Source organism: Pelecanus crispus, chromosome 7 (genome assembly GCF_030463565.1).
Source record: "Pelecanus crispus isolate bPelCri1 chromosome 7, bPelCri1.pri, whole genome shotgun sequence".
NCBI lineage: Eukaryota > Metazoa > Chordata > Aves > Pelecaniformes > Pelecanidae > Pelecanus > Pelecanus crispus.
Genome location: NC_134649.1, coordinates 29196148 through 29213704, shown reverse-complemented (window position 1 = coordinate 29213704; position 17557 = coordinate 29196148). Strand labels below are relative to the sequence as shown.

Here is a 17557-nt window from a genome sequence, read left to right as displayed (position 1 = left end):
AAGATGATTTTTCATACAGAAATAAACTTTCACGGCAATCCTAATGCCACCAAACCAAATGGGAATTGTGACAGAGATTGAGGGGAAAATAATTCCGTTCACAAGCCTGCTTGTCCCAAACCAAAAATGCTTAACTTCAGGCTGATGTACGCTAGAAGCGAACAAAAAAAATAGTCCCTTTCCAATACGAATTCAAATGGTCAGTTCCACGTATAATTTTACCAGTAACACAAAATCTGAATCCTTTTGGAGATGTCAGTGACATCAATTCACTTCAACCTTAAGTATAGTGATTTGATCCCACAATTGGCTAGCGCACAAACCGGTTTTAAAATTGCTACACCGCAAGTATAAAGTATTAGCCGTAACTGCCCCTTGCCCAAAAGGAGTTGAGAGTTACGTATTTGCTAGCTCCTGCTAAAAACCAGAGAAGCAGAACCAGCCCAGTGTAATTTCATTTAAAAAAAAAAAAAAAAAAAAAAAAAAAATTTTGTGCTCTTTTACTCATTTCCTCCGTTTCTTTGCTACTTGGCAAAGAAAATGCCATGCGAAGGAACTGCTATCAGACTCCCCCGCTCCCCGCAAGGACTCTTACGGCAGAACTGATGCCCGCTGGGAAAAGGCTGATGTCAGCTCTCAAGAGCTCCCGCACGGATAAGGCCGCCTTTGTTTCCAGCTGAACTGTGAAAATGAGAAAATGCCTCCAGCCTGACAAACAAGAAACCCACATAACACAGGTCAGGCCTGAGACCTTCACTTAAAGGTACAACACGCTTCGCTCGCGTTCCCCCTCGCATCACAATGCCCAGATGGAGTTCATTTTACAGAGGACTCGCCGTGAAACGCTAAATACACCTTGGAAATACAACAAAGCCGCTTCATTTGTTAAGAAAGACTGGTACAGCTCTCCAGCCACTTTACCCATACATAAGGCGCTTGAAATTCTTGTATAAATCAAGTCCCTAATTACTCTTCTGTAAATCAAGGTGAATTCAGTGAAGTCATATGAAAACAAAGGCATGTTCCAACTTGAGGCTTACAATAAACTCGCTTCTCATTTACAAAGCACCAGAAAATAAAGTATGGTACAAAAAGCACATTTTAATTCAGCAGGATTATACTTCAGCGAATGCATCTTAAGTAAAACGTCTGAGGGACGTACAAGAAAGTGCGAAATGCAAATAAAGGAATTTCATATTACAATGCCTAGGTTTTAATTTGGGGTGGAAGTATTCGTCTTTCCCAAGTGAGGAGCTTATGGGTGTAATTTCTATGACCACAAAAATACAGAAGCCGTATACAGTCCAGTACACTGCCGTAAGTCAGGTAGGCAGTTTCACATTCTGATTTTTTAAAATGATTTTTTTATCCTAAAGCTGGGAATTATCTCCTCTGAAAAACACAGCCTTTGATAAATTGTTCTTTGCACAGGAATTCCATTACGTATTTAAGAAACGCAGGAGGATTGCCAGGGCATTTGATTCACTCTACTCCAGAGCAGACTGTGCTCCAGTAGTTGGTTTTTTCCATTATAAAAGTAAACATACCTGAGCACAACTCCAAGACCTAATCAAAGAAGACACATCAGGGAGTTACACCTCAGCAGGGAGTATCTCAAAGCATTCAATTACAGAAGAAAAGGCTGGCGTCACTGGATTTCTAATGAAATATCCAAAGTATTTAAAGGGATTCCTTCCTACTGAAGCACAGTAACTGCGATGCTAGGGTGCTGGTACCTAAGAGTTAACATCCAATAGCTAACAAAAGGTTCTACCATTTATAATGAACCACAGCACACAATTCTTGTCCCATTTAGTTACGTTTCCAACCACAATATGCTGGTGTTAAGAGGATGAATATACAACTGCTCCACAGTTCTACCAACGCAATCACAAAGACCCAAATGTCTGAACTGCTGCTCGTGGTTATAAAGACTTCTGTCTTCCAAGCAGTGACTTCCAAATGAAAAAGATCTGCCCATCTGGACATTCAGAATAACTGAAGACATTCAGCCAGAGGAGTATGGATTTAAACACCGCTATGTGGCAAAGATGTGCAGTCTGTAGCCCTAATATTGACTGGGGCAGCTACGCCCAGGAACGGTTTTTGTGTCACCAACTCTTCTGTCCTATGCTTTCAGGGGTCTTTGTCCCGAAAAGTTCAAAATACATAGACTCTAAACTCCATCTTTATAGTCCCAATCACAAAAACGTCTCTGCTATCCCCAAAGATATCGTGCCATCTAGTCACCACATTACACTCACTCCACATCTCTTATGGTTTTCTAAATTGAACATTGTCAAACTTACACTCCTAGAACCTTCAAGTCACTACTATGTAACTGCCATTATTGTGTTCCATGAAATACTTCTTCCGCCAAGTCTACCATCTTTACTGCAAACAAGTCAAGCTTCTACAACACTCTTCCCATCTCCAAACAAAATTTTTAGGACAGTTGCACAAGGTTTGAGTAATCAATTTCTATTGTTAAACCAGAATGTCATAATCCAAAAAAGAGGGAAAATATGAAAAACATTCGAAAAAATACCTTAATTGGTGGTGGTGGCAGGGAAATGGGAATAAAATTCAAAGAACATTTGTGAACTTTTTTGATATATCTGAAATATATGGATATTCAGCTATTTCAGACATATCACAGAAGTTGGAGTTCTTGTACTATTCAGTCGAAAGCATATTTTCATATGGCCAGATCAAACTTACAAAATAAAGCAGAAAAAAGATGGCTTCGTGTATGCTATTTCAGATTATGATTCGTCTTCAGTAGATGGTTTAATTGAAATAGATTAAGTCCCATCCCATGAACACTAGGCAGACAACCACTGCCTTTTATTATTAGAAGATGCACATTTCATATATAGAATCACAGAAAGAATCTATTGAGTAAAAACATACCACACTGGATGAGTAAAAATGTACCGTACCAGGAAAGATCAGATAGCTTTAAAATATATCTAAGGGATCACATGGAATAACTGCCTGTATCTTTTAGTTTTGAACCTTGGTTGCACATGAGTCTGTTTGTTCAGACTTCATTATTTTTACAGCCTCCACTGTATAAAGTGTTATAATGTACGTAACTGCCAGCTGTGTTTTATTTCATCACTAGCAAGTGAGTTTTTTTTTTAAAAAAAAATCACACCTTTTCCCACAAAGTTACGTAATAATTCAAAAATGCCATAAATTTCTTCAGTTGTGTCACGTATGTATACCACAGAAATACAGCATATGGTTCTTTCCAATACCAGCATTCTCAGCTCCAAATAAAGGCTATAAATAATTAAGTTTTCAGGAGAAAAAACAAGGTTTGTTGTAAATAAGAAGCCTCTCTCTGCTTGTGAGCTTTTATTGTTTTGCATTACTTCAGTGCCGGATTCCTGATTTGTAACAAATTCCAAGACTGCAGACTACAGGCCCAGCCTCTGACTAACACTATGGTGATTTATTTGAGGATAAATACCTCTGTCCGCATCTTATGACTGAACACAACAGTCCACAGCAGTGTGGAATGCGAGGAATGCAGAGGCTGCAGGAGCTGAGGCAGCAGGGAAAGGCGCACAGCTATCAGGCTGCCCTGGACTGCTGAACCGCTCCGATCACTTCCTCCAGTCAAGAATGAAAGGAATTCTCTAAGCCTGTACTTCATGCCAACCAGACTTGCATTCCCAGGAATGAGAACACAGCAAGAATGGCGTTTGATGATTACCCAACACACGCACCTAACTCGTCGACACCTTACCTGTATGAAAAATTCCACATCTGACTGTCAGAACTGCGGTGCAATCGTTTAAGTAATGTTTAGCAACAACTGCAGCTTGCCCAGTTGTCAAGGCAGACTACAGAGCAGCTGGCTCACAATCTCCCGGCCTCAGAAAAATGCAAAGCACTTCTGTTTCCCCTCCTTCTGCTTCCCCACCCCCATCAGCAGAGAGTACAGAGCGCTCGGAATCGGGGGAAGTGAACGGAGCAGATTACAAAGAACAAATGAACAATACTTTAGAAATTGCAAGGTGAATACGTATGTTTTACTATAAATAGTTAAGTTGGGCTAATTCCTGTTACTTCGTGCTGTATGGAAACAAAAGAAAACAAGAAGTCACCCATCTGGTCACACCAGCCTTTGTGCAGCTCTTCTATACAAACTGGAACAAAGGAAAAATCTAGCACAAAGTTTTAGACACAGCGTGATTTTAGCACACGCAAAACCAAAGAGGACAGCATTACACTGGACAATAAAAGCAAGACACTTACAGATGCGGATTGAACATTCGACTCATTTTAGAAACATGGTCATTTTCACAGTCTAGCTCATCATCCCCTTGGTCCATGCTGAGCTTTCTCTTGTTGGGACTGATAGGAGGAGGGCCTGTTCGATGGTTGGTTAGAGCAGAGGACACTGGAAGGGACTGCATTCTGGGCTCCCCTCTTAGAGCTGCTTCACCTACAGGAAGAAGACAGGTGAGAATGAACACAACAGGGAAAAAGAGAGGTAAAATAGCACGCCTTTGAAAACATTCTTGCAGAAAAATTTTCCAAACGGATGTCAGGTCTGCATAGGCACATTCAACACGGTTGTAAGATACACAGGGCATCATAAACCACACTTTAGTGCTTTATGCTGGAACAAACAGTTGAAAAAAAGGTAATATGAGAGGGGTCAGCTCACCCTTGATGATCTGAAAGGTTGAGCTAACACATCTTTCCAACAGCATTTTTATTCAGAAGCTTTCCTTCTTAGAAGCTGCCATTCCAACCCTGAACTTTCATTACCTCATTCTGCAAAGCATGACTATTTGCACTGAAATACGCTTTGTTCCTTTCCTTATGGTTGTGGTTATAAATTCCAGGGCTACAGTTCACATTTATGCCAAATATTCAAGATCTAAAACTGAATAAGCATTCACATTCTCAATTATTCCTTTTATAAAAAGCTGTCCAAAACAAGCTTGTCTGGTGTATAACTATGCAAGGTAAAAATTAGGGAAAAAATTGGAACTTGCTGATGCAAGTGTAAGTTTGTCCTTAAATGTCCTTCTCTACACTTTTAAACTATGCTTGAAGCAATGAACAAAAGAGCACACTTCTTCAACACAAGAATCACAACATTTCCATTTTAAGAATGGTAATTTTCAACTAGGCAGACTGGTGGTAGAGTACTGAGTAGATTATAAATTTCATATAATCTAACACTTATCAGAAAATGCCATTCACAGCGCATGGGAGCTGTGTATAAATAATTCCAGAAGTGATAGAATTAGCTTGCGCATAAACACATTCACATACCGTTACGGAGCATGCATTAAAGTGTGACCACAGCGCTTTTACCGTTTCAACTACATGTCTCACTAAATGTATAGCCTAAAGCACAGTGCTGCATTTTACCAGCAGTTATGGACTTTACTGAAACTAACATCCTTACAGCCACAGGTCATATTTATAGACTTCATAGGGGTTTAAAGATGTTAAAAAAAAAAATGCTTTTGGGGCTTCACAAGGGGCTTGGAGAGGATATAAATTAACCAGGGTTACCTATTCTGGTAATATCCCTGAAATAGCCACTTTCGCTAGAGTTTAAAATTTGTATTTTTCCTACACTGCCAGAAGCATTTTGTTTTCTACATGGCCATAATTTCCAGAACTAAAATTAGGATAAAGTTAACTCCATCTACAGCCCTGAGGTACCTGACAATGAAATCTTTGTATGCCACCCCACATTTTCACATCATTGCGGAGGCAGATGATTTATAAAACGTTGCCCTAAATCCACACACGACAAATACTATTTTGTTGGAAAAAGAACGAGTGAGGAGAAAACCTCCTGAATGTTTACCAGTAAAAATAAGCATTTTGCCAATTTAGTCAGCATAATATAAACTAGCAAATATACACTGACCTATAATATGCCACAAGTCATGATTTCTATTAAAGACTCTGGCACCAAATCTAAATAGGAACTTTCCATCTCAGCTCTAAATAGTAAAAACTGTCCTCTACTGCAAATGCTCTCAGACAGACATCCAGACCCTCTCCTGTTCGAAACAACCAAAGCGTTAATTGAGAAGCCCCCCACAACCACTCTAATGCCGCAAGAGAAGCTTTTATCAAAAAGACCTCTCATATGAAATAATCTTCATATCAGTAAGTTTCTGCATTTTTTCTTCAGCCTTTATATTTTGCCGGTAGAAACATCCACCTACATAGTGTTCATATTCTAAACTTTAGAAGTAAACCACATCATACCAGTTTCTCTCAGTGAGGGATCTCCCTCACTTCTATCTTTGGGGGGGAAAAAAAAAAAAGAGTTAATACCAATGTCAAAAGATAAAGCTTTCATCAGGTAAGGTTTGTGATACTTTCATCCCACCTGTATGCAATCATTCTTCTCTTGCAGTATCTCAGATCACTCTGAAGACTCAAGCACAAAATTCCATTACAGGAATTACAAATTCCATGTAGGCACATAACTCCTACTGACTTCTGAGCAACTCCTGACAGGAATACAGGCAATTTAAATATGCATGTAAAGCTAATTCTGATGTTTACAAAAGACAAAACTCTCTAGACATTGTCCAATTTAGTACGCTAGAAACTTTTCCTTTTTTCCCCAAACAGCAGCTAGGAGCCGGATGCTATACAATTACCTCAATGGGTTTTTTTCCTTTTAAAAAAAACCCAACCACACACTATAAAAATTCATTTTATTGTATGTATGGCAACAAGAGCATTTCTACATTAACATGCAGATTGAGTAGAAAATCTGGTAAAAATGCTATTGCTGTTGTACACTGGAATTAAAGAAACCCATTTTAAAGAAATTTAGCAAAGAAAGGAATGGCTTCTAATTAAAGCCTGTTGAATTTGGTAATGCATTTTCCTAATTGTAAAGTAACATGGTAATTATCCAAGGCCTTCAGATACTTTCTGGTACGTTTACCTGCAGCACCACAGAGCCATTTGGCCAAAATTAAATTAACAAAACTTCAAACAGGTGGTGAGCAGGTAGGAGCAGCAAGATCTCTTACAGGACAGGTTGGAAGACATGGAGCACCTCCTCATGAGAAGATACAAGTGGCCAGTGCTCAGCATCTTGTATAGCCTGCAGACACAAGGCAAGCAGAGAACAATACCGAACAAAAGACTCCAGATAACAGAGTAAGTTCAAGGGGAAAAAGAATCCTACGCTGTTTATGGATATAAATCGCATATTCATATATTGTATTTGTACTGCACCATGCATTCTTGTGCGGCCTGTAAGTTTGAACAGGGCTAAAACTGCTTTTTATTTAAATAAAAAGGCAATGTCTTTCCCCACTCCCTTCCTCCTTACCAAACTTGAATTTAAACCAGAGAGGGAGAAACCACAGCAGAGTCTACCACACAAAATGCTGTTTTACTGACTACATTTGTCTCCCCCAACTGACCACACTCCATGGCAACCAGACTAGCATCATACAACTGGCAGGACAACACTCTGATAAAACAACTGTGTTTTATAAAATTCCCCAAGTCCAAACTCCAGTCTTCAAAATGCATTACTGTGATGGCTTGTGTCTGCACTGCAACTGAAAGCAGAGATAGCAAACACATTTATTGTGCCTCTTATAATACTTCTCTGTTTCAGCAAGCAGCTGGTGTAAGGCACTCCAGATCTGCTGCTTTCAGATAGTTCTACTTACAACTATTCATACTAGTCTTTTTTTTTTCTTTTTTTTTTTTTTTTTACTAAAACTGTTAGGCAACATGATAAAGCACAGACATGCTAACACGAGATAACAATGTGACGTAGTGTCTGCCTATACAGCAGTACTGCAGTAGCGCACTCAGTTGACAGAAGTCCATGCAGTCAGCAAGAATGTTCTTTATTTTAACCACTTACAGGCCTAAACTGAAAGTGATTCAAATTAACACATGCAAACTAAATGTTTGCAAAGCCAGCATGGCTCTTTTCAGACATACACACCACCAGGACAGTCCTCTGTAAACAGTGGATCTTCAACACTGTTTGCATTTCTCTTGCAGTTCAGTCAGCAGTATCTGTGTCCCCACTGAAATGTCCATGCAATACAAACATCCCAACAGCAAAAGTCATGTTTTTACAAGTGTGGATTTGATAGCAAGACACCAGAGAAGTCTTAAAATATGTCTGAGAACTCCAGGAGTTACCAAAGACTGGGGGGAAAAAAAAAAAAAAATATACACTATCTTGGCAGCTAGCTTTCTTCCTCTCTGACCTAGCAACTCAGTATGGGCTGCACCGAGACATGGCTACCATATCCTATTCCCCCTCCCAATTTCCTCTCCCCCGCTGGCTACTATTAATGCATATTAATTACAATCCAGAAATGAAAGGCTTCATCTTTCCAACTGAAGACTGACATGATACAGACCTTAAGACAGATTGAAATAAAACTCCCTGAAAGAAAATTCCAGCACTGCCCTTGCCCATTTTACTTTTCTGTTCTGCATCTGACAAATGGATTTGTCCACAAGAGTAAATTCCTGAGACATTTATTAACTTTGGGGGGGGGGGGGGGGGGGTGGGGTGTGTGAAGAATCATTGATTGAGGTGTCTGTCAACAGGGTCCTTTACCTTTAAGGTCTTGGATTGAATTACCAGGGCCTCAAGCCACTCAATTAATAAAATCACAGGCACAAGAGTGTAACAGACGTTAATTAACATGCATTACACCTTTAATTACCTTTTCCAATACCTCCATGCAGACAAACTCTCATTGGTAAAAGGAGCTGCCTCATGTTCTTAGGGCCAGACATTCCCAGGAATCAATAGTACATGAAGATCTTCAAGGGCAGTTTTCTCTACTGATCCAAGACCAAAATTTAGCCCTCACGACACATGAAACATTTCTGCCAAAAAGCCAAGACATTCACAAAAGCTATGTATATGTGAAAAGGATACGATATTATGAAATTTGTTCTATTTTCTATTCTTATATTCTAACAATCATGAGATTTAATTGCAAATAGATTGGAATGAATTTATAAACTATTGCATGTTTTCTTCCTCTATCTCAAACATAGAAGTCAGTCTATGCCAACATAAATTGGGTTAAATGGCATAAAAATTCCAATTCACAGACAAAAAATCACATGATTTGAGATATCCAATACCAAGCAGGGAAGTCACCACAAATTACTCAATTCAACAAGTAATCAAAACAAAAGAATCACAATACAGTACCACAGAATTAATCTGCAGATGTCAGCTGCCTAGTTTGGGTATTACCTCACAGCATACTATACGCTGTAAGAGGATTGATATCCTTGAAATTGTGAAATTCCCCAGAAATTAAATCTGTGTGAAATAGTTAGACTACAGACAATCTTAAAAGTATGTAATTTAAGGCAGATTTACTTCACTTGCTTGACCAAAGAAATGGAATTAATCCATTCAGACTCCTCAGTGGTAAATCTTTGGTTCATGAAAAAAAGATATCCTAAGAAGCAGCCACAAATTCTATTAACTTATATAATTGCTGAATATTTCCATAACCCCCACTCAAACAAACACAAAAAATCCCTTACATAAAAACATCACTTTGTACCACTACTTTATTTCTGGGTTGCAGTTTCTAGAAAAGACACGATTTAAGCTGAGCTTAAATACGATTTAATTCTGGGAAGTAGGCTGCCAAACGCTGTGAACAAAGTCACAGTAGTCTGTATTTCCTTTGCAGTATATAGAACAGGCCTACCTGGAGGGCATAATAAAACAGCAAACTACAGGAGCAACAAAAAATTAAGTATTAATGAGAACAGCCTAATCATAAAATGCTGCTATGAAATTAGATCTTGGAAATATTTTTATTATAATTGATAGATTTCTTTCAGTAGCCAACTTACTGATTCACTTATCTGACACATATTTTACTGACTTTCTTGTAAGATGACAAAAAGCTAATTTAGTGGAAACCAGGAAGTCACATACACATGTACAGAAAAATTGGCAAAAGCCTGTTCTCATCCGTTTACAAAACATATGAAAAGCACTTACTCCTGGAACCAAGCTCTGGCTACCACTGTGCAGAGATACGTATGCCAGAAAACCCATGGCCAAAAACAAAATACAGTGATTAAATCGACTATTCTGTTCTGGCTCCTCCATCTGACCAAGCCTGCCAATGAGGGACACATTATGCTCGACATTGCAAGCAAGAACGTAAAATAGTGACCTCTGCATTCAATCATCTCCACCCACAGTTTCCTCCTCTTTCGTTCAAAAGACTGCACAAAGAAAAGAATTTAGGTACAGTGATATCGTTTGCAGAGTGCAGGCATGCTTGCTTGAGGCTCCTTTCAAAAAACACATATTGTTAATCAGAGCTGAGTAGCACAGGCTAAAGCAGATTTCAACTTAATAGGTCTTGAAAATGCTGTTTTATATACAAAACATTAAATTGTGACAGGCAGAAAATGGCAAAATTGCCTCCTCAAACCTAACTGTAACTGTATTTGCTCCTTCAAATGGGCTGTGAAAAAACAACTACATCATCTTATATTCTCTCTCATCATACTGTAAAAGCATAGCTGTGCAAAATAGCATACATATACTCTCTGTACATAAATTGTTTTCTATGGATAACTGTTTCAGTTCTACAAACTACTTCATAAACGTAAGAGAAAAAGTCTCTGCTGACCACTTAAACTATGACTGATATAAATTCTCTTCACTCTGCTAATCATGTACCAACTGAAAGAGTCTCCTTTTAATACTTCTTTGGTGTTGAGTGAAAAAATAAATTAACTGAAATTGATGGCATGGAAAGAAGAAGAGCAGCAGATAGGCCACAAAGAAAGCAGGATGGAATAAATTTTAATTCTCCTGTCTGGCAGAGCTCCTTAATATCTCCTCTGACAAATTTCAATTTTCACACCTCAATGGTTGTGACTGTGGGGCTGTGTTCAGTTCCAACCTAACAATGAACTCAGGCTTAGCTCTAATTGTAGAGCATGAGACTACTTAATCAATTTGCAGACTTCCCTTTAAGGTAATGTCTCATTTAGCTAACTCTTGCAGCACCTGTCTTGAGCTGAAAGCCTAAAAACCATTCCTTTCTTCTGCTTAGAGTACCTGTACTCATGTAAACTACGGCTAAAAAAAAGATTCCCATTATCTGGCAGACAAGATTTAAATGCAATTAATGCTAAACTACACTAATCTCCAGATAGATAGCACCAGGAATGTCTACGACACTTGTTAACATCAATGTCAAAAAAGGATTTCCCTCAGTTCAAGACTGAGGATGAGTTTTTTGCTCAGGAAGCAAGGTTGCTCCCAAAGAACAGTCCTTTCCGAGCCTCTTTGCCAGCTCTCCCAGGAAAAACCTATATCGAACATTTAAAGTCAGTTAAGAGGGACTAAAAATTAACAGAAGTTATCAGTTTAGGTTTGCTCAATGCATTACGGAGGCTCATATAAAAGAAAGGCAAGATGACGAGCTAAGCAGAGCTACCAAGTACGACCACGGACAGAAAGCAGCACGTGTCTTAATACGGCGCTGCACTGGGGCCACCCAGCCCTGCCGAGTAATACGGGGTTTGGTACGCAAGCAAGATGTGAAGAAATCACCATGTAAACAATGGACTGTCTGCCACAGATACATCACCGCTCTCTGGCCAGCCTTGTCCTGTGACTGTGAATGGTCAGATACGCACAATCCTTGCCCAGGTAAAAGCCACAACGGTCAATACACTGGTACATAAAGGAAACTGTCAAAAGAGCACCAACAGCCCTGGGTCAGATACTTCAAAACTGACAATAATACCTTGCTGAAGAAGCTGACAAAGGTACAACTGCTAAACTCCTCGGACTAATCGTACTTCCTATGTAGAACACTGTTGATTACTCATATTTGGTGCAGAACAGCGTGACCCAACAAGGGCATCCCAAACAAGGGAGGGGATAAAAGAGAAAGGAAAACAAAGGGAGAAGCATCATTTACATTTTCTGCAGAAAACAGTAAATTTCACATTCTTGTAATTGCTTATGTCCTGGTTTCGGCTGGGATTGTCCTGGTTTCGGTCTGCATACCCAGCTCACCACTCTGTGTTACTGCAATAGACCTCCTCCTGTTCCTTGTATTTAGGATCTTCCTCATTTGTCATTTATTCTTCAACTTCTCTGTCCCAATCCCCCTGTCCTGGTTTCGGCTGGGATAGAGTTAATTTTCTTCCTAGTAGCAGGCACAGTGCTGTGTTTTGGATTTAGCATGAGAAGAATGCTGATAACACACTGCTGGTTTAGTTGTTGCTAAGTACTGCTTATGCTAGTCAAGGACTTTTCAGCTTCCATGCTCTGCCAGGTGCACAAGAAACTGGGAGGGGGCACAGCCAGAAGAGTTGATCCAAACTGACCAAAGGGCTATTCCATACCATACGACGTCATGCTCAGTATATAAATTGGGGGGGGTTGGCTGGGGAGCAGCTGCTCGGGAACTGTCTGGGTATCGGTTGGCAGGTGGTGAGCAATTGCATTGTGCATCACTTGCTTTGTATATTATTATTGTTACTATCATTATTATATTGTTGTTATTATTATCCTTACTATTTTACTTTATTTCAACTATTAAACTGTTCTTATCTCAACCCAGGAGTGTTTCTCACTCTTACTCCTCCGATTCTCTCCCCCATCCCACCAGGGCAGGGGGAGTGAGTGAGGGGCTGCGTGGTGCTTAGTTGCTGGCTGGGACTAAACCACGACAGCTTAGAAAACATGACATTAGTATTTACTGGTCAGCAAAAGATACACGATGCATTTAATTCCCTAACAAAACATACAGTAAGAACAGTAAGTAGTTCTGGTGTATCACTACACCATATTCCATGTATAGTAATAATGAAATGTATTCAATAGTAATATTCAATAGTAATAATGAAATGTATTCAATAATAAAGAAATGTTTTCTCCTCTGTGCAGTTGAACTCTCTAAAGATTCAAGGTGAGTGTCTGTGAGCTAGATCCATGAAGGGAGGTGAAGTTCCACCAGTCTTGGTGCCTCAAGATAAGACACTCATTTTCACCTTGTCACCTGGCTGGAATACTTACGGGACACATACACTTGAGAAAGCAGGAAACAAAGACCAAGCGGGTTACAGTAATTCCTAATATAGAAAATAATTCCAGAATATGTAATTAAAACTACCACCAGGCAAAGTTTAAATCATAAGCAAATCATCAGAATCCAGCTTCCTTTAACTTATTTGCAAAACCACTATACAGCATCCTCTCACATTTCTGATAAGCAAGTTTTAGAAGTTGCCAGATAAAAAGATTTACTTTTATCAGTGTGGTAATGTGATTTGATTAAAAACACAAAACCACTATCAATAAAAAACTGTGAATGAAATACAACTAAGTCAACACGTTGAAGACATTGCTTTCCAAAGCAATGGTGGTTTCCAGATCTAGGTGTTCTTTCGTCACTCAGCTAAATGACTTACCGTGTTACATAAAAGATGGGAAAACTGATCAAAGTCTAGCCTGTCTTCTAGCAGAAACAATCAAAGCTAGAACGCCTGCCATCTATTTCAAAAGTAAATCAAAGTCACAGAAGGTCACAACAGAAAAATTTGTTAGATTGGGTGCTTAAGCAGCACCCAATGATACCTTGTTAAGTATGCATTTTCATGCAATGGCAAAGAGAGACAAATAGCAAATTCAATTTGTGAAAGCTCAAATTTGAGTAATACCTCCTGAGTAGACAGACAACATTTGCTACCCTCCCTCTGTTTTTTTTTAGATACTGTTTCTGTTAGTGGACAGCAATGTAGATACTCAGGTCTGAAACAACACCTTCTGCTCCGACGGCTGGTATTTCATGGATATGATCTTGTGACATAAATTAAACTCTAGACTATGCACTGGGTAATCAATGCCCCTTGTGGATATGAGCGCAATCAGTATGTTCCAAGACAACAATGCTTAAAACGTTAATTTTGTAATGTTTACTTGTAATGGGGTCATATAAAAATGAAATCCAATTGTGCACTGTTTCTTTCATAAGGATTTGAAGCAAAAGGTGCTATGCAAAGATAAAAAAAATTATATTCCAGTTTTTCAAACTGGAGCCTATTTTTAGATACACTGCAAGCTTTTACTGTAGTTTACTATAAACATGCCCCGAACACCTTTTCTCACATTATTCTCCTTTGCTACATGTGGAAAAATTCAGAGTATCAATAAAAATGAGTTTGAGGAAAACAGCGCAAAATCTGATATTGCTCTTCCAAGCAATGTTTCTTGTATTCCCATTTCATTTTTCCCCAAATTCCCCACCTGGAAGGTAGAAGGACCTCAAGAGAGGATATAAATGCTGTATTTTTAAAATACAAGCACAAACCCAAATAGATTCATAATGTTAGTAAAAGATATGCGGACATGGGTGGCTCCCTTCGGAATGGATTTGGGAAAAAGTAGGGTCACTCTTTAGACCACTGTACTGTGTTGAAGTCCTGCGAAGCTTAGTGTTAAGTTCCCTGATTGGATTCCTTTTAGTAGCATACAAGAGACCTCAAATTGGTAAGGGGGGGTGGGGTGGGGGGGGTGGAAGCAAAGAAGTCTTGGCTACTGCATTTTCCCCATATGGCCGAGCAGTCAAATACCGCTGCCACAGGGCAGGAGGAGACGGGATTGGAGGCAAGCCTTAATCATCACATGCACATGGACACACAGCTAGGAGCTGCTGCCACCTTCATGGTCACCAATACAATAATCTCTTCCTAAACTGAGGTGAAATGAGCAAATTACATTTGGCCCAATGAACGCAGGAAAAACTTCCATCTCAGTTTTGGTTTTCTGCTACCTGACTGCAGCCTGTCTGAAATGGACTCAGGTATTGAAGGAACACAGAGCCCCTTCAACCAAGCTGGACAGAATATTGAAGACTTTAATCCACAGAGCGTCAGAACAATTTCCAACCCATCTCCCACAAAGAATCCATTGTAAAGAACAAAATCCCTTTGTCCTTCAAAATGGGCTCCAAAATCCCTTCTACAGAGGGAAAGCAAGAGCAATGACAACTGTGCAGGGCAGTCAAGCACTCTGAATCCAACAGCAAACTACATGAGCCCTTCAGATGAAAACAAGATAGGCTTTTGATCATGCTATTTACATAGAAAATAAGGAGGATGTGTCAGCTTGCCAATTCCGTATATGCAGGGTTTTACTGTAACTGATGGCCATAGGCTGAGGTATGACCCAGCCAATGCCTCAGCCAGTAGGATGAATTCAAGCTCATCATAAGCACTACAAGGTTGGGTAATACAGATCCTTCAAGCCACTGGCTTTGTATTATTCTGAGACACAACCCAACAGTCTTCTTCAGCTGTTGCTCACATGTAGTGTTTTAATAACCAAAAACTTGTGAAGGCTTCATCTTCTAGAAAAGCCCAGAAAACAGTGTGGCTCATGAGATGGAGAGGAAAGGATACCATATAATTTCTCCAGGGGTACAGGTGCTGGTATAAAGAAACATACATAAAAAAATCAAAAATATTACCACTGTTCCTGAAAGGACTGTCTTCCAAATCAAACAGACACACAGGCACACACCACCACTAAGGGAAAAGATAAAATTAATTTTGTGCTTCTGACATAGTAGTTTTTAATCTTGGGTTCATGACATGCAACTAAGATAAGTAATTTCATTGGGGAAAAACTCACTATGAAGAGATCCACATAAAAAATGTAGGTAACCACAGAGTACAAGAGCTTGAAAACCACTGTTCCACTGGAAGATTCAGTCGTGAAAAACCTGGTACCAGAGGACATTATGAATTCCTCCTCAAAAGGACTGAAGATACTGGATCTGAATTAATGCTCCTACCCACTCCAACAGTCAGCCCTACTATGCAGTGACTGAGATTGCTAGAGGTTGTCGGATTCAGAGAGATAAAAGGGAGACAACCCAATGGTGCTAAGGGATAGATGGAAGCACTGTCTAAATCATAGCTGCACTGTTTATTTCACAAGAAGGAGGGTGGTTTATGGGGCCAAGTTGCAGGGTCACTTAAAAAAAATGTTCTCTCCAAGGGGAAGCTAAGGCAGGAAAGATAGAGGGAGGGATTGCGTTTGCTACCAAGAAATTGCATGCTGCCTGGGCAGCCTTTCTCACCGTTTTCTGGGCACTGAGGGCAGGCTTTCCAGAACTCTTGGAAAAGCAAGGAACAAGCAGAAATTTGTATTTTTGAAGTTATCTTGACAGTCATGGGATTGCAATGGGTGAGCAGTACCAAAGTTATGCTCTACTTCTCAAAGACCTTTAATTAGGGCTTTGTCTTCCTCTCACTATACCTACCAGTCTTTAGCTGAATCTCCCTTTTGATTAACTTAACTCCAGGCTCCTTGTTTATTTATTTCAAAGCTGCAGAAGCAACTCCTGACAAAGCTCAGAAAAGACAGGGAAGTGCAGCAGATGGGTTGATAAAACAGAGGTAACAAAAAACATCAGTTGTGTGTCTGTGACCCGCATGATACTAGCTCCACAGGATCCAGAAATTAAATCTCTCACTACATTACTATATCACTCCCCAGTTAATTATCTGTTAAATCCTTCCCAATTTTACTTCAGTTATGTACATCCCAAATATTTCTGCAGATCTCTACCCACCATCACACATTAAAGATGTTCCACCTCATAATTAAGCAGGCACTCTATTAAATACCACTGTGAAGTTTTTAATGGAATCACACTGCCACTTCAGGGGCAGCGAGACACTGCATTAATTAAAAAGGTTTGGAAGCACTACTTTAGGTCATAAATGGTTTATCAGCTTGCCTGTTGCTGAGCCATGCATTGCATGACCACAGTTGGACTGCTATTTAATTGAAGTTTCTTATCCCAACTCATCTTCTGAAAAGAATATAAAATTAACTGCTGGCATCAGTGGGCACATTCCTTTTATGCAACTCAACAGCCTCAAATATAAAAGAACAGACCTGTAGAGGTCTTGCGGCTCAAATAGGGGAACTTAAAACTCTTCCATCCAACTATGCTTTGTAAGAGCTTATTCCTTGTATCAGCTAAAAAGACTCAACTACTTCCACCAAAACAGATTTCATAATCTCAGTTTAGAATGGGCCCACTGTAGATGAACCACAGTCACAAGAGATTTTAGTCCAAAAGCTCCCATTCCCTCCATGACTGCTGACCAGAAAGCAAGCATCTAGTCCATGTATCATCAGTCCAAGTTTCAAAGATCAGAGTTTTTATCTGTGTAGCTGATTAATTACAATTTTTATTTGCAAATCTCAAAACAAACAGGTAAAAGCACTTTTTGTTTACTAACAGATCACCGTAACGTTTAACAGCTACAGCAAAGCATTACAGTCAAGGCCTTCTCAATGTCGCTGTCGGCTTTATCCCCAACTTATGTGAATTTAACCAATTGCAGCTCTTTTTTCCCCCTCTGTAAATAAGGATAATGTTCAGTATTTATTTCATAGGAGTAGCTGAAGGTTGAATTAACTAGGCTTCTCTGAGGACTACGATTCTGCAGAGAGGACTAAAAATATATATACACA

At 39.5% G+C, this 17557-nt stretch overlaps 1 protein-coding gene across 2 annotated transcripts in view; it reads right to left on the bottom strand.

Moving 5' to 3' along the window:
- Nucleotides 1-17557, bottom strand: part of VGLL4 (vestigial like family member 4) — a 90441-nt gene that overhangs the window by 22744 nt on the left and 50140 nt on the right. For both annotated transcript variants that reach the window (XM_075713926.1, XM_075713925.1), the window contains exon 2: nucleotides 4270-4459. In XM_075713926.1, the coding sequence (XP_075570041.1) occupies nucleotides 4270-4459 (190 nt within the window). The remainder of the gene's footprint in view (nucleotides 1-4269; nucleotides 4460-17557) is intronic.